Genomic DNA, 16,006 nt, shown 5'->3' with positions numbered 1-16,006 from the left:
ACGGCACCTAGCACAATGGAGTCCTGGTCCATGACCAGAGCACCTCGGCACGACCATAATACAAATAACTTTAATAAACACCTTTATGCCTTGCAAAATGGTCAGCAAACATCTACCAGCCCAAGGAGACTCTGTCTGCCCTTAGTAAGATGATGGGGGAGGAGGGATTTTTTTTTTACTTACCAGTCCAAAAAAAATTTGATTTTGGCTTGCAGTATTCTGTAAGGCTGCCTCAAGAGGCTCTCAATTCCAATGTATAGCAAAGGGAAGAGGCCTCTTTATGCCACATTTACTGTATTAGTCACAGTTCTATTCCTTGGCGACTCTCTCCCATGACCTCTCACGATGTGAAATGGCAAGGCATACATGGGTGGTACACTCCATTGACTGCACAGATCTTTGGCATGGAGGGCAAGGCTGTAAGAATAATGACCTAAAATGTCCTCACTTGTTGCACAGCTGGGCTAGTAGCTTAAAAACTAATAGCCCAAATTAAGATGGTTCAGGCCACCCACAAAATAATTGTATCTGAATGTTACTAGTAAATTGTAATGTCTGCATGCTCTAGTCCAGGCCTTTGGGAGAACCAGACTACCTTTCAAGACTCCATCTCAGGTTTTACAGTGAGCCCAGCGCACATGAAGACAAGGCTTAATAACTGTGTGAATAAACATACAAGATAGTAAGCTGCACAAATTATAGGCAAGTCTCAGGCTTTGGTTTCAGGCACCAGGTAATGTGGAACCTAATATACACCTAACTCCCTCTGGCTTCCATATTGGGAATTCTCTAGCTAGATTTCGGAGAGGTAGCCGTTTTAGGGTGTATCATCAAAAACAACGAGGAGTCCTTGTGGCACCTTAGAGACTAACACATTTATTTGGGCATAAGCTTTCGTGGGCTAGAACCCACTTCATCAGCTGCATCTAGCTAGAGTTTCTTTTATTGTACATCACCACAGATTCTACAAGCCAAACAAGTAACTGAAGTGCAAAGTGTTGTCCAGTTGGATGTCACAGTGAATGCTGCTCCCCACCTCTCCTTGGGAGGTTTTCTAGAGCAGTTGAGTTTGTTTGTCTTTTTTATTCCCCTCCCACAGACATTCTCTTTCCTCGCCCCATGTTAATGTTTGTCTGTCTTCATTTACAGCTGTATGGCTTTGGTAAACAGATGGGTCTTGCAGTGTGTTTTGAAGGTAGACGAGCCTTGATGTAGTCTCGTCGTCCTCATCCCGTAGCTCTTCCAAAGCCAGGTACCCTTGAAAGAGACCCATTATTAAAGAACAACACCCTGACTCAGTTCCCCCGTGTCTTCAGTAGAATTATAGCAGGGATGAATTCAGGCTCCTTGTCATAAATATAAAGGGAATGGTAACCACCTTTCTGTATACAATGCTATAAAATCCCTCCTGGCCAGAGGCAAAATGCTTTTACCTGTAAAGGGTTAAGAAGCTAAGGTAACCTCGCTGGCACCTGACCCAAAATGACCAATGAGGGGACAAGATAGTTTCAAATCTGGAGCAGGGGGGAGAAAGGTTTTTGTCTGTCTGTGTGATACCTTTGCCGGGAACAGATCAAGGATGCAAGCCCTTCAACTCCTGTAAAGTTAGTAAGTAATCTAGCTCGAAAATGCACTAGGTTTTCTTTGTTTGGCTTGTAAATTAGCTGTGCTAGAGGGAATATGTATTCCTGGTTTTGTGTCTTTTTGTAACTTAAGGTTTTGCCTAGAGGGATTCTCTATGTTTTGAATCTGATTATCCTGTAAAGTATTTACCATGCTGATTTTACAGAGGTGATTCTTTTACCTTTTTCTTTAAATAAAATTCTTCTTTTAAGAACCTGATTGATTTTTCATTGTTCTTAATATCCAAGGGTTTGGGTCTGTGTTCACCTGTACCAATTGGTGAGGATATTATTATCAAGCCTTCCCCAGGGAAGGGGGTGTACGGCTTGGGGGGATATTTTGGGGGAATAGGACTCCAAGTGGTCCTTTCCCTGTTCTTTGTTAAAGCACTTGGTGGTGGCAGCATACTGTTCAAGGCCAAGGCAAAGTTTGTACCTTGGGGAAGTTTTTAACCTAAGCTGGTAAGAATAAGCTTAGGGGGTCTTTCATGCGGGTCCCCACATCTGTACCCTAGAGTTCAGAGTGGGGAGGGAACCCTGACACCCCTTAACAAGAATGTAGTTTTTAATCACTAACAGAACCAGGCTGCATGCTCTTTTCATCTCCTTTATTTATGAACACTTCAGTCAAAGAACATGTTCAATACAATAATAAACCAGAGACAATTTGGGTTTGCTTAAAGGAAAGCACCCCCAAGATTGGACTTTCCCTTACAGGATGAGAGCAGGAGAGGGAAACAAATGACTAACTTCCATCTGCAGGGCACCATGATTTTATATTTCAGAATTCATTTGGTCAAATTCCTTCCTCAAACGCATGCACCCAACTCCCATTGACGTCAACAGACACTGTCCATGCTCGTCTCAGTCTGCGATATTGACTTTAACTGCAAAGATGCACCAACTAGTGTAATAAACGGGTGCGCCATTTTCTTGTTTCTAGAAACCTGGGTTCAAATCCTGACTCAGCTCTTGAGGGATGAGGATTTGGTCTTGACCTCTGGGCACATTTTCTTAAAGTTGCATTCAATTCAGCGTGCTTCCCAGCCTCTTTTCCAGACAGGCTTGAGCACTGGAACTATGGGAGTTTGTAAGGATCAGGACTGAGGTGCACTGGCAGAGCTGCATGGGGCCCAGGACTGGAATAGTGGAGGGTATTTCAGGTTAGGTCTAAGGCTTATTGACAGAGGTGTGAGGGCAAACCCGCTTAAACCACTGGTATCCCCGACTTTCACAGGCTCTCAGGTCATCCCCATCGATGTGACGGGACAGAAAAGAGTGATAAAAATGAGCCCCTGAAAACACCTAAGGCAAATGCACGTTCGGAGAACATCAAAAACCTGAAACACCGTGGAAAGGGACAGCAACCTCAGAACCGGACTGGGGCTCATGGTGCCAAAACAGCAAAAGATCAGCGGGGTGCAGAGAAGGACGGAAGGCAGGTGATGCATTTGAGACCTGGACTCAGTCCAGCAACACCTTCCCCCAGCAAGGCTAGGAGGCACTGCTCTCCATCTGCCCCTGTCTCTCTTGGAAATATCGCCGCTGTTCCCGTATTGCCTGCTCCAGCAAGGGCAGATTCATCCCTTCCACGCACGTCAGCACCCGAGCCTTCAGCACAGGCCCCTCACCTGCAAATATAAAATAATGAGTGCAGCTTCTCAAGAGGAGAAGTGTTACGTAGCATCTTTTGCAAAGACTGAACCCCCACTGATACATGCTATGACTTGAAAGAGAAATTGAGAGAGAGGCAGGAGAAAATAAGGCCTTCAGCTGAACTTCAAAAATAGGCGGAGAGCGACTGAAGCAGAGAGTTAGGGGGAGATTGTTCCATAGAGCAGGAGCTGTGGCAGGCCAGGAGTCCTGGGTTCTGAAACTAGCCCTGTCGCTGACTAGCTGCGTGACTTTCTGGTCTTAGCCCTGTTTCACTGCCTCACCCGCAAAAGGGGAACAATTCCCTGTGGTGCTGTGAGACTGAAATCATTCATGTTTAGCCTGTGCTTGGAGACAGTCAGCTGGAAGGCAATCCAGAAGGGCACGGTGTTAGAAATCATGTCTGTAACAAGTCTCAAACTAATTAAGAATTCCAATCATTGATCATTATGATTACAAGGCGTTGCCTGGGACAAAGCCGCTCAGCTTCACTTGGCAGTCGTAAAGCCAAGCCAAGATTTGCTTTTTACATCTTATAATGCAAATGAAATGATCCTCAGGGCACGAGAGCAAATTATATATGGTGCCCTTCATCACAGAGCTTGTCGGATTGCTTTAACTCCTCACATTCCATGCCTTGGAGTGAGGATGTATTTGTGACACTCTGAGGGAAGGAGACGAGACAAAGATTTCTAAGCTGTGGCTCAAGATAAACAGCATGTTGCAATATAGTGAGTTAAGTGTGTTTGCAAAATACAGACAAGGAAAGGCAATTACAGGCTATTGAAAATTTATTGAAAATTATTGAAAATTTAGAGTTGGGATAGAAAGATGGGGGGGGGGTGTGGAATTATCCTTAATTTCCTAGGGTACATGTGCAGATACACATCCCTGCTGCTTTAGCTGTGTGGAAACTGCACCTTGCTCACTGTGTTGGCTGCTCAATGCACAAGCATCGGGTCTTGTTTGTGGAGCTATGCGAATCCCAAATGATGAGGACAGAAAATATTAATTTGTCTCTGTGGCACTTTCCCTCAGAGGATCTCCAAGCACTTTATATGCTAATCAGTCCTCACAACAACACTGTTAGCCTAATAATTATCCTCCTCATTTTACAGGTGGGGAAACTGAGGCACGGGGCGGGGCATGACTTTCCCAAGGTCACATAATGAGTCAATGACAGAGTCAGAAATAGAACCCAGATCTCCTGACTTTCAGTCCTGTACTTTAAAACCAACCTTCCTCCCTATAACATGGGTTCACCGCAATTCATTTCAGCTAAAACATTCATTATAAATACACTTGTTGGTTTTAACACCTATGCTTTAAATGAGCGAAATGATATCACTCCAAGATCAAATGTGTCTTCTAATGTTGCCAATTCCTAAGCCTTTGAAACACAAACACACTGAGCTGCACTTGGCCATCCCAAGCCTCCACCGAGTATACCAGTTTTCCTGTAACCAACTGATTAACTGCATAGCGCGATCAAAGAGCAGCAATCACAGGGTTCAGAGATAAGGCTATCTTATAGAGAGGAAATGTCCTTTATCATAACCACAAAAGTAATAATATTTGGCATTTCTATAGCATCTTTCACACGCCAATCTCAAAGTACTTTATGAAGGTGGATAAGGATATTCTACATGGGGAAACTGAGGCATGGGGCGGTGGCGTGATTTGCCCAAGGTCACACAGGAAGTCAGTGGCAGAGTTGGGAATAGAATCTGTTCTAACCATAAAACATGCTGTGTCTCACAATGAGTTTGAATGATTTCTTCACCTAATACAACAGTTGCTTTGGGTGGAGAGGGAGAGCAAAGGAGGCCAGAGGCCTAACCGGTGCATGGTTTTTTTCCTTTCTCCACCCCGCCACAGACAGCTCCTCCTTTCACATAAGGAGAAAACAAAGAGGCACTTACCATCCCTCTGCTCAGTCTCTCCCAGAGCCACATATAGGGATCCAAGTTGGGCTTGGAACGGTTCCACAAACTTGGTGCAAACACAGACCTGGTGCTGGACTGAACTGCGCAGGGCTGTCAGGATGGCTTCAGACTGGACCACGTCGTAACAGTATAACCTGAAACACAATCGATTCAGTGAACTCAGCATCAGGGACCCTAAAAAGTAAGTTGGGAAGCTGCAAGGAAGAAAAAAGGAGAAACAGACGTGATAGAGACACTGTTGAAAGTAGTGTTGGCCTGAAAAAAGCTGCTCTCACCTGCCAAATGTTCGCAGTGTCTCCCCATCTGTGACTGATCCAGAGTTAATCTCCCAAGGAAAATAAAAAACACCAGGACTGGGCAGCATCTTGCAGAGCTGCTGCTGCACGTTCCACAAGACGACAAAATTCTGGCCAGGTATTTAAAGGGATGTTAGTCAACCTTCACAGGCCACAAAATGCACCTACAAAAAACCCAATGGATGCATTAAGGCCTTATGTATAAATAGATTTTCTCTCGATTGAGAGGTTTAACAATAATCGCTAAGTACTATCTTCAAAGTGTCACACAAACTTTAATTCTCACAACAGCTCTGAGACAGGAACAGACTCACCCCATTTCACAGATGGGGGTAAATTGAAGCACAGAGAGAATAAGATTTGCCACACAGTGGGTGAGCAAAAAAGCTGGATTAAAGGATTTGGGAGCTTCTTGCTCCCAGCCCTGAGATCAAACCACTAGATTACACTGCCTCTCTGAATATTCCTTGGGTCCTGAAGAGCCTATACAGAGGTGATTGTGGTAGTGTGTGTACACAACACTGTAACCTCCATAGTAACTAAGGCCCCAAAGTTGAGTTATTGCTATTTAATACCCAGGCAAGTATTAAAACCTTTTAGTAAAGACAGACCAGAGAGCTGACAGACTAAAAGCCCCTAAAATCTCTAACCGCGAGATTTATCCCATAGTCTGCGGAAACCCAGAGTGGCTCCAGCCTTTCACAAAGGTGTACTGCTGGTGCAGCTAAAGAGACTTGCGCTTTTTCCCTGTGAACTAATGAACTGAAAATCAATCGTATAATATCAAATACTGACAGTACAGGATGTGCCACGTCTAGCTGTAAAATGGGGGACCTGATGGATTCTAATATTCTAATTTAAAATGGGTATAACAGGCAGTCCTCGAGTACAAAGGAAGTCAACTGTAAGTAATACAGCTTTGGGCAAAATATTGTAAACTTTAGGAACAGGATTTGCCTCATGGGAAAGAAAGAGGTTGAATTCCTATTGGTTTAAAGTAATAAAGTGAAGCAGTAAGGCTAAATAAGCATGCTTATGCTATCAAGTTGTGAAATACACCTGTGCTAAAAAAAAAGGCAGTAAATAAAAAGAAACGAGTCAAATAGTGTGTTTATAATTATAAGGACAGTTGATCACCCAGTGGAATAATCCAAAATGTAACTGTTTGGTTAATAATGCACAGACTCCGCTCAGCCTTACGTGCTGAGGTCCAACCATTGTTGTTAAAACAAGGAGAACAGAAATGGAAGATGGATACGCTGTTCTGGCCTGCTGGAGAACCACAGTTCTTGAAGTGACTTTGCACTGTGTAAGGGACTGCTAAAACAACCTTAAAGAGCATCAAAGAATATGGAAGGTCTTTGTATAAATTATATGAACTTTAAACGGGACTTTTCAGCAGCTGGCAGAGTGTTGATGGAGAGACTGCAACTTGAGCAAGCATAACTGCAAAACTGGCCAAAAGTATGCACCCCAGATGGAAAGCAACTTAAAGAGAGTGTTCAAGGTATGTCCCAAGGTGGCTGTACCAACAGTTCTGGTTACCTTGTCTTACAGAAGCTGGTCTGACAAGATGCGTTGCACAAAGGGACTGGAAAAATTCCAGTTCCAGCTGCAAGAACACAAAAGCTCATATTTTGTTCCCTGACTGGGTTGTGAGAGAGCGTGACTCACTTTGAGCTAATCTTTCAAAACTTCAGAAGGATGGGTCACCAAATGATTAGTCCATGGCAGTACTTCCAAGAGGAACCAAGATGGACCACACAGCAAAAATAGGCCTGTCTCCTTCAACACATAGCTTCCCGAAAGCTGAGGACACTGAGAAGGGAGAAGACTGAGGTCCTGGGCCAGCCATGTGGAAGCTCTCTGACATCAAGTACTTATCTCAGATAGGCACTTCTGTCTTTCTATTTTCCAGGCATTTCCAGCCATATTGGGTGTGTGTGTGTGATAAGATCTGGTGATAAGTAATGTGACAGACTGACTATATCCTGGACAAACCTTATGGAATTAAGCTAAACTTTACTGAATTAAATTAAACCTTATTGAATTAGGTTGAATATCTTTTGGTTCTATTGTATTATTTAAAATGCAACTGTGGTGTTGCAGGATTGTATGTATCTTTTCTGGGGACTTGACTAATGTAAATGTTAGGAACGTCAAAGGACTTTTTGGGACAGTGCGTAGAAAGAGGATTTCCTAGGAAATACCTGGGCAGTGAGGGGCATGCAAGTGATCCACTTCAAATTCATTCTTCTGAAGCTACGACCTGGGGAGAGAAGCTAATTGTCTGCTATTTTACCAGCTCCTGAGATCAAAGACCCCTGAGCTATACAAAAGGTAGACTAAACATGTCATGAGTGTGCCAGTTCTGAGCCGAGGCTGTTAGGAACTTGACAACAAGAGACCGCATTGGAGTCTGAACGACTTGTTTGCCAGTTGTCACCAGTCACTTGTTGGAGACAGCGGGGGGGAGGGGGGTGATCTCTAGTAAGCTTATTAGCATGTGTGTAGGTTCTTTTATTGGTTTTAATGTTTCCTCTGTAGTGCTTTTTACCTTAAGAATAAAGTAAGCTTGCATAGGAAGTCCTGTGTGGTATCTTATAACTGTAGCCATTACACCTGTTAAACATCTTTGAAGAGAAACCAAGCAGGCCTGTTTAAGCAGACTGGCTTTTCTGGGAATAACACTGTGAAGGCTGGGTACTGTTCAGCTTGGACGTACCCTGATCAGAAGGCAGTGAGACGTGGGTTTCCACCCATCGGAGGTGATTGCCAGGGGAGCTGAAAGCCTGAGAGTGAGTGAAAACAGGTGCATCTACCCTGAACTCTGACAAGTAACACACAGACTTTTTCTTGGGTGATGACCCAAATCAGTCAGTTGACCACATCCTGAAGCTAAGTACCTATTAGTAAGAAAGCATATGTGCTTGTGTATGTGTTTTAAAGACCGTCACAGACGTGTGGGTGTCTTTTTTTGTAACAGGTTCCAATCAAGATTGCTGCAGAATAGTTTTAAAATTGAACAAGTTACTTTTGTTAACTGGGATTATAGAACACGGTGCATATATCTACCACAGTTAATGGTTTCACCCAGCCTTTCAAGTTCTAGGTGTATACAGACATAAGACACAGTGTGCAAGCTTTTTGAACTGCACGCAGTCTGTCTCAAACAGTCAATTATCTTAGGTCGTTAGAAGGGTTAGTCACATCCTTCAACAAAAATAATTCATTGGGAAATAGGCTAAAAGGGTTTCCTAATGTTGATCTATTGGGAAGAAGACCTTGGTGATTTGGCATGTAAGTAACTTACCAAATTTGTTTTGCGATCCAGCGGTGGATGGTTTTTCCTCTGAGTTAGCAGCACTAGAGTTGATAACCAAATGGCATGAGTAAGGCCCTATCCTGAGAGACTCTGTCACTAAACAAAGTCACCTTTCCAAATTAGTGATTAGTAATGTTTTCTACCGCGGCTGTGTAACTTGATTCTGAAATCTGAAGGGCTATACTGACTAATTTTCTAACTTAGTAGTAAACAGAAAATAAATGGAGTTAGACCTACCTACACCCAGTCTGAATTTGACCTATAGGTTCTACAAATGAAGGAGTCCTGGTCAAGATTGTTCCCTATTGTACATTTACCTCTGTATTGAATCAAATGGGCTTCATGCACTTCCCTGGAGAAATTATTTAGTAGCCCTCACTGTCATGTTACAGAAAACTTGATTCAGAAGTAGCAGACAGGAAAATTGCACCTTACTATTCTCACCTCTGGCATGTTTGGATCAGGCTATTTAGGGTTTACTATAGGAATTAAAGTTTCAGGAATCATTGTAAAGCCACCTTCCTGGGTGGAGCCTGTATCACCTCAGCTATAATAATACTTTACACTAATGTTGCCTTCCATAAAGGGATCTCAAAGTCTTTTGCAAACATTCATTAAGAGTCTCCCAACACCACTCTAGGGACAAAAATATTTACCTCTCTCATTTACACATGGGGAAATTGAGGTTAAAGGACCTGCCCATGTTTATACAGCAGATAAGTGGTAGATATTTTTATCCTAGAAACCGAACACAGGAGTCCGAACTCTCGGTCTTGTTCTGCAGCCATACGACCTTCTTTCCTCCTGTGACAGAGACTGTCAAAAAGTGGCAAGTACTGCTGGAACACTTGTGATATCAGCAACCTCCTGCTGCTTCAGTATATGTATATGGGAGTTAGGCTCCTTAACTCCATTTTAAGGGCTTTCATACGCAAAGATCTCTCCCCACAGGCCTAGTCCAAAATCAACGGAAGCTCACTAGTTGGCTTCACTAGATCCCAGGAGCCGAGCACATGGAGTAGTAATTTCTCCTTTCAAACTACACTTCCTGATGTCCTCAGTGGCGTATGTGCAATGTGCCAGCCATTTAAGGGTGTCATCATCAGCCAAGTGGAGAACCAGAAGCCCGCTGTCAAAATAAGTCAGTGATGCTCTCAAAGTAGCCCACAGGACCTCCCCCAACACCCTGAGTCACCACCTCTTGCTTAGAGACTAAAACATACCCCTGTCCAAAGTTTCCCCCATGCCACACTTAGCACACCCACACCTCCTGCTGGCAGGGCCCCCGCAGTACGCCAGACTGTTGTGCACAGGAGCTCCTTCCCCAGGAGACAGTGGGAAGCAGGAGCGAAGCTCCTCATAGCTAGGAGAAAAGGGGAGCAAAGATTCCATCACCCCACCCCATTCCCGATCAGCTTCCTCTCCCCAGGCCTGAAGGGTACATAAGGTCTCTGCATCCCACGCAGCCCCTCCAGGCCTTGGTGAGGAGACAAAGATTGCGGCAGCTGGGCCTATTGAAAAGGCTACAGGGCAGCACTAACTAATTTTGGCAGAGAGGCACAAACTGATTTGGACAGCGGGAAGCAGCATTAGGGCTGCCAGGCGTACGGTTTTCGACCGGAACGTCCAGTCGAAAAGGGACCCTGGCAGCTCTGGTCAGCACCACCGACCGGGCCATTAAAAGTCCAGTCGGCGGTGCAGCAGGGCTAAGGCAGGCTCCCTGCCTCCCCTGGCTCCACGCGCTCCCAGAAGCAGCCGGCATATCTGGGCCCTACACACAGGGGTGATCAGGCATGCTGCCATCGCCCCCAGCACCGGCTCCACAGCTCCCATTGGCCTGGAACTGCGGCCAATGGGAGCTGTGGAGGGGGTGGCTGCACCTGCAGGCACCGTGCAGAACCACCTGGATCCTCTGCCTAGGGGCGGGACATGCCAGCCACTTCCTGGAGCAGTACAGAGCCAGGGCAGGCTGGGAGCCTGCCTTAGCCCCGCTGTGCCACCGACCGGGAGCCACCTGAGGTAAGCACTGGCCAGAGACTGGGCCCCAATCCCTTTCCCAATCCCCTTCCATCACCCCGATCCCCTGCCCAAGGTCAGAACCCCCCCCGCACTCAAACTCCCTCCCAGAGCCCACACCCCAACCCCCTACCCCAGCCCTAAGCCCCCTCCCGCACTCCAAACCCCTCATCCCCAGCCCAACCACAGAGCCCACACCCCCAGATGGAGCCCTCACCCCCTCCTGTATCCCTGCCCCAGCCCAGAGCCCCCTTCTCCACCCCAAACCCCTCACCCCCTCCCACATCCCTGCCCCAGCCCAGAGCCCCCTCCTGCACCCTGAACACCTCATTTCTGGCCCCACCCTGGAGCCTGCACCCTCAGCTGGAGCCCTCACCCCCTCCCACACTCCAATGCCCTGCCCCAGCCCAGTGAAAACGAGGGAGGGCTGAAGTGAGTGGGGCAGGCAGGGCCTTACAGAAGGGACTGGGCAGGTGTGGGGCCAGGGTGTTCAGTTTTGTGCAATTAGAAAGTTGGCAGCCCTAAGCAGCAACAACTGACTGGGGGAGGAGGGAAGCAAAGAGTGAGAGATGGAACGAGGAGAATGTGAAGGGGGGAACTGGAGGGTATGGGGGAAGTCAGTGAGGGAAAGGACAGCTGGAAAGAGTTCAGGGGACCTGGAGAGGGTGTATAGTGGGATCAAGGGGTGCTACAGACACTACAGGAACAGTGTCTCTCCTCCCCAAAACCTGGTGGCCACCTCATGCTCAGGGCTATAGAGCATTAGCCATTTACCTCCTGGGGCTCAGTCACTTATGCTAAGGGGAGCTTAACTCACCATGCAACCTGGCAGGGCTGCTTCCCTCACATTTTGTGTCACGTGTCTGCTTCCTTCCACAGGGTTCCCCTTAGCTCACAGCTGGGGCATGGGGCACCCTATCCCCCACCTTTTTGCCTCCGATTTCTCTTTCAGGGTCTTTGGGGCTTGCTCTGTGGGCTTTTTGCCTCCTTCATTCTCTTGGGACCCTTGGGGGAGAGGTCATACAATGCACTGTCCCTAGGGTGACCAGACGTCCCAATATTATCGGGACAGTCCTGATTTTAGGGGACTTGTCCCGCGTCCCGACCTTACATTGGACGGGACACACTTTGTCCTGATATCGGGACCGTCTGGTGGAGAAGGATCACAGGCTGCCACTGGCACCGCTCACCGCTTCTTCCTGGGGCAGCTCCTGGCACCCGCCCGCCGGCAGGAGCCTGCAGTGCAGCCCCAGGCACAGAGGTGGCGAGGGGGTCTCTGCTGCGTGCTGCAGGGGCGGGGCTTGCAGGCACCGGCAGCAGGCAGAAAACCCCCCCGACCTGTGACCCTCGGAGCCAGAGGGACCTGCCTGTGGGATGCTTCCCGGACAGGAGCCGTCCCAGGTAAGCACCGCTGGGACTCCCCACCTCGCCCCCTGGCAGGTCCCTCAGGCTCTTGGGGGGGAGTGGGGGGGTCTGCATGCTGCTGGCACCTGCAAGCCCCGCTCCGCGACTCCAGCAGCTTCCATTGGTGCTTTTCCGGAGCTCGCGCTTGGGTGCAGCACGTGGAGAGTCTGCTCGCTGCTCCCCTCGCTGCTCTGACCCTAGGATCCAGAGACCTCCCAGCAGGGCCAGTGAGTACGACCAGGGAAGGTGGCAGGGTGTGACGGTGAGTGTCAGGGAGGTGTGGGGGGGGTGCCGGGCAGTGGGGGAGGCTTGTGTGTGTCAGGGCACTGGGGGTCTGTGTGGGGCATTGTTTAGTTGTGGTGGTGGGGCTGTGGGGAAGGGCACTGGGAGGGCGGAAGGGGAAATCTGTGTGTATTGGGAAACTAGCGAGTGGGGGGGGTTCTGTGTGGGGTTCTGGGCAGCTGTGGTGGGGCTGTGGGCAGGGGGGTACTGGGTGGGGTGTGTGTGTGCACAGCACTCTGAATTTGTGGTGGAAGGGTTGTAGGGGGTCTCTGGGCATAGTGGATCCAGGGGGCGCTGGGCAGGGGAGCTGTGTGGCACAGCATGGGCCCACTTCCAACAGGAAGGGGCACGCTGGTAGCACAGGGCCAGGCGGACCAGTGTGCCTCTGGCTCCGGTCGGGGCTGTGCACCTGTGTCTGTCTCTTCCTCTTCCCCCCCCCCCCCCTTCCCCTCCCCACTCACCCAATGTGTCCTGATATTTCACTCTTTGCAATCTGGTCACCCTAACTGTCCCTTACCTCTCTCCCTGGGACGTTTGCTTACACACAGACACCAGGAACTTGGAAGCTAGGGAGAGCTCTGCAATAAATCTCCTCCCCCTGGCTTCTCACGTGGTCAGGCGCCTGGCCACATGATTAGAAGAAAGAGCTTAGCCCAGTCTTCCCTTGCTGGTGGCAGATGCAAAGCCTTGCAGAGGAGCTTATGCCAGTGAATGTGTGTAGGAGCGGGTTCTCGCAGCTATTTAAAGAATATCTGTCTCCCTTAATTACTCCCTCTGCTTTGTACCAATGATGTGTTGTAATCTAAGGCTTTAATAGTTACTGGCTCCTTCCCACATATTTCTGAACATTTTATTACACAGGTGCATAGGACAGGGGGCAATCACAGTTCCTGAAGGTAGGAGACTAGATATGCATCTGAAATGGAGAAATCTAGGCTAGTAATATGTTTAGTACCTATACGATGTTATGAAGCTAATGGGCTGCACTTCGTCCGTTTCACCAGATATATTTTATTTGTGTTGATTTTAAAATTAAATTGTGAAATAATCTTCGTGGAGAGGTACCAGTTTGGTGGATAGGGCAGGCAACTGGGAACACCACCTGGATTATATTTCCAGCTGTGATGCTACTGGCAGTGGACTAATTTATGGTCAGCTTGAATGCCCATTTATCTAATTTAGTTTGAAAATTGATTTAGTTAAATCGATGCAGTTTTTGGTGTGAACACTCTTAAATCAGCTTAAGAATGCTTTTGATCAAATTAGTTTATTTGCATTGCAGTGCCTAGCATAATAGCGCCCAGACCTATTTGCAATATCTTAAATAACAAATGTGCAATTAATAATAGAATGCTATAGCTGTGGTGCATAAAGCCCTGCAAGTTTATGTTTCTGTTTTGATTTACTGCTGTGCCTCTCAAGGTGTGCATGGGATCTCCAGTAGTATCCTGCTGTCATTGCACAGCTAATGCCCTGCTAGAGCCCTAAATTGTCACTGTTCTTTGCAATTAATTAACCTGACTGCACGAACTGCATCACAGAGCCCTGAAATAGTTACTTGTTGCAATGCATTTAGTTCCACCCGTTGCATATGCAGTGTGGGACTGATTGTGATTTCAACAACAACAAAAACTCGCATGGCATATTATGCAACTGATACCAAAGTTCAAAACCACAAGAACCTCAGGGGCCTTTTGGAGGTATATCCAGCAATCTGATCAGGCTGTAACTCTGCATGTCACTTGTGTCTATTTGTCAATGCTATCCATTCCTGCCATGGCAGCTAGTTCCTTCACAATGTAGATGATCAGATTTAGGGTCTAGTTTTTTCCCCTTGTGTTTTAAGACACAGCCTCTTAACCTGTTGCTCTTCCCCCTCCTGAGCACAATGGCTCCCCGCCTCAACCTTTCCCGGATCTGTAGTGTTCCCCTCAAGGGTTGTCAACGTGGTCCCCCAGTTCCAGTCCTTAATTTGTAATGAAAGAGGTGCCGCAGCTCAAGCAATGTTTTTTACTTTCATAACCGACACAGCAAACCCAGGGCGGGGGCCCAGGCCTGGCACACATTAAGCACCGCCTGACTGGCTATTTGGCCAGCGCCCACTCCACCTTTGCAGCTTCCGCTCGGGTGCAGGACCTGCTGGGGCAGATCACACCACTGACGGTGCCGGCACCAGCGAATGAACCCCGGCCCCGCCCCCTGCAAAGCGCTAGGCTACAACGCAGCCACCGAGCCCCGACACAGGCCCATGCGCATGCGCGCGCCTGACGCAGGGCGGAGGGGGAAGTGCCTTGCCTGTGGTGAGTGACGGAGCCGCGCGCCAATCGCTTTCTCTCCGGGTCGCCGCCCTTCCATGTCGCACGCTAGTGGGCGGGGTCGGGAGCGCGGCTCGCTGCTGCCCGGCTGCTGTCGGCGTTGCTGCTCAGTCAGGCTGTGCGAGACCGGGAGGAGGAGGAGTAGGGGGGTCACGGAGTTGGGGAGTTGCCGTCGCCATGAACAAGGATCTGCGCAGGGAGCGTGACTCGGCCTCCTTCAACCCCGAGCTCCTCACCCACATTCTGGATGGGGGCGCCGAGCGGACCCGGCGCCGCAGGGAGATTGGTGAGAGCTTGAGCTCGCCCCTCCTCCTCCTCCTCCTCACGGGACGGAGCCCCTCCCCCACGGGCTCTGAGGGGACCCCCCCCCCCCTCCTCCTCCTCACGGGACGGAGCCCCTCCCCCACGGGCTCTGAGGGGACCCCCCCCTCCTCCTCCTCCTCCTCACGGGACGGAGCCCCTCCCCCACGGGCTCTGAGGGGACCCCCCCCCTCCTCACGTTGGGGTACTTCCCCCGTGCCCACTCTGAGACCCCCCTGGGGAGCTCCCATTCCTGGGTGTGTGCTATCCCGGGGAGCTCAACTGGCGGGTCGGTAGTATTGCCCTTCTCCCCGCCGGGTAAGTTGGACACCACATGTGGGGAAATCCTCCAGCTTCTGTCCCTAGATAAGGGAAGGCGCTCATAGGTATGTGGTTGATATTGCTTCCCGTCCCCCACCTTATACCTGGGGGCCCCATATGGGACTGTGGGAAAGGATAGTCCAGTGGTTAGGGCACTAGCTTAGGCATGGGTTTGTTTCCTTGTTCTGCCACAGACTTCCTGCGTGACCTTGAGCAAGACATTTAGCCTCTCTGTGCCTCAGTTCCCCACTCGTAAAATGTGGCTAATGTAGCACTTCTCTACTTAACAGGGGTGTTACAAGACTAGGTACACTAAAGATTGGAAGGCACTCAGTACTATAATAACGGGAACCATATGAGCACCTTTGTGCCCAGTGGTGCCATACCAGTGAATTACTGACTAAAAGGTGCTTGAACATACACTTAATGTGAAAATGATCCACGGCAAGAAGTATTTTGACTAGCAGATGCACCTGAACTTGCTTCAGATTTTAGTATTTCAGGGCTGGGCATAACAATCCTTATA

General features: G+C 48.5%; 2 protein-coding genes across 7 annotated transcripts in view; one reads left to right on the top strand and one right to left on the bottom strand.

The window, feature by feature from the left end:
• Nucleotides 1-2,219: 2,219 nt before the first annotated feature.
• Nucleotides 2,220-15,073, bottom strand: TEN1 (TEN1 subunit of CST complex). Of its 5 annotated transcripts, none has more exons than XM_074971872.1 (5): nt 14,840-15,072; nt 8,831-8,883; nt 5,497-5,681; nt 5,198-5,355; nt 2,220-3,253 (listed from the first exon to the last, which is right to left on the bottom strand). In XM_074971872.1, exons 3-5 carry the CDS (start codon nt 5,583-5,585, stop codon nt 3,117-3,119), a joined length of 384 nt encoding a protein of 127 aa, XP_074827973.1. In that variant the 5' UTR covers nt 5,586-5,681; nt 8,831-8,883; nt 14,840-15,072; the 3' UTR covers nt 2,220-3,116. The 5 variants fall into 5 exon arrangements, with proteins under 5 accessions (XP_074827973.1, XP_074827971.1, XP_074827972.1 ...); XM_074971870.1 differs by lacking the exon at nt 14,840-15,072 and adding an exon at nt 13,062-13,164; XM_074971871.1 differs by lacking the exon at nt 14,840-15,072 and adding an exon at nt 13,006-13,068.
• The window catches only part of ACOX1 (acyl-CoA oxidase 1), a 30,818-nt gene continuing 29,734 nt past the window's right edge, over nt 14,923-16,006 (top strand). For both annotated transcript variants that reach the window (XM_074971868.1, XM_074971869.1), the window contains exon 1: nt 14,923-15,145. In XM_074971868.1, the coding sequence (XP_074827969.1) occupies nt 15,037-15,145 (109 nt within the window). In that variant the 5' untranslated portion in view covers nt 14,923-15,036. The remainder of the gene's footprint in view (nt 15,146-16,006) is intronic.

This window comes from Natator depressus, chromosome 14 (genome assembly GCF_965152275.1).
Source record: "Natator depressus isolate rNatDep1 chromosome 14, rNatDep2.hap1, whole genome shotgun sequence".
Classification (NCBI taxonomy): domain Eukaryota; kingdom Metazoa; phylum Chordata; order Testudines; family Cheloniidae; genus Natator; species Natator depressus.
This window is presented reverse-complemented; position numbering and strand designations above follow the sequence as displayed.

What these genes read in the sequence shown, in the direction of transcription:
- TEN1 (XM_074971874.1), bottom strand. Translation starts at nt 5,585, where the DNA reads ATGCTGCCCAGTCCTGGTGTTTTTTATTTTCCTTGGGAGATTAACTCT. An exon ending in ACACTGCGAACATTTGGCAG is followed by an intron (nt 5,356 to 5,496) that starts GTGAGAGCAGCT and finishes ATTGTGTTTCAG; the next exon opens with GTTATACTGTTACGACGTGG. An exon ending in AGAGACTGAGCAGAGGGATG is followed by an intron (nt 3,254 to 5,197) that starts GTAAGTGCCTCT and finishes TTATATTTGCAG; the next exon opens with GTGAGGGGCCTGTGCTGAAG.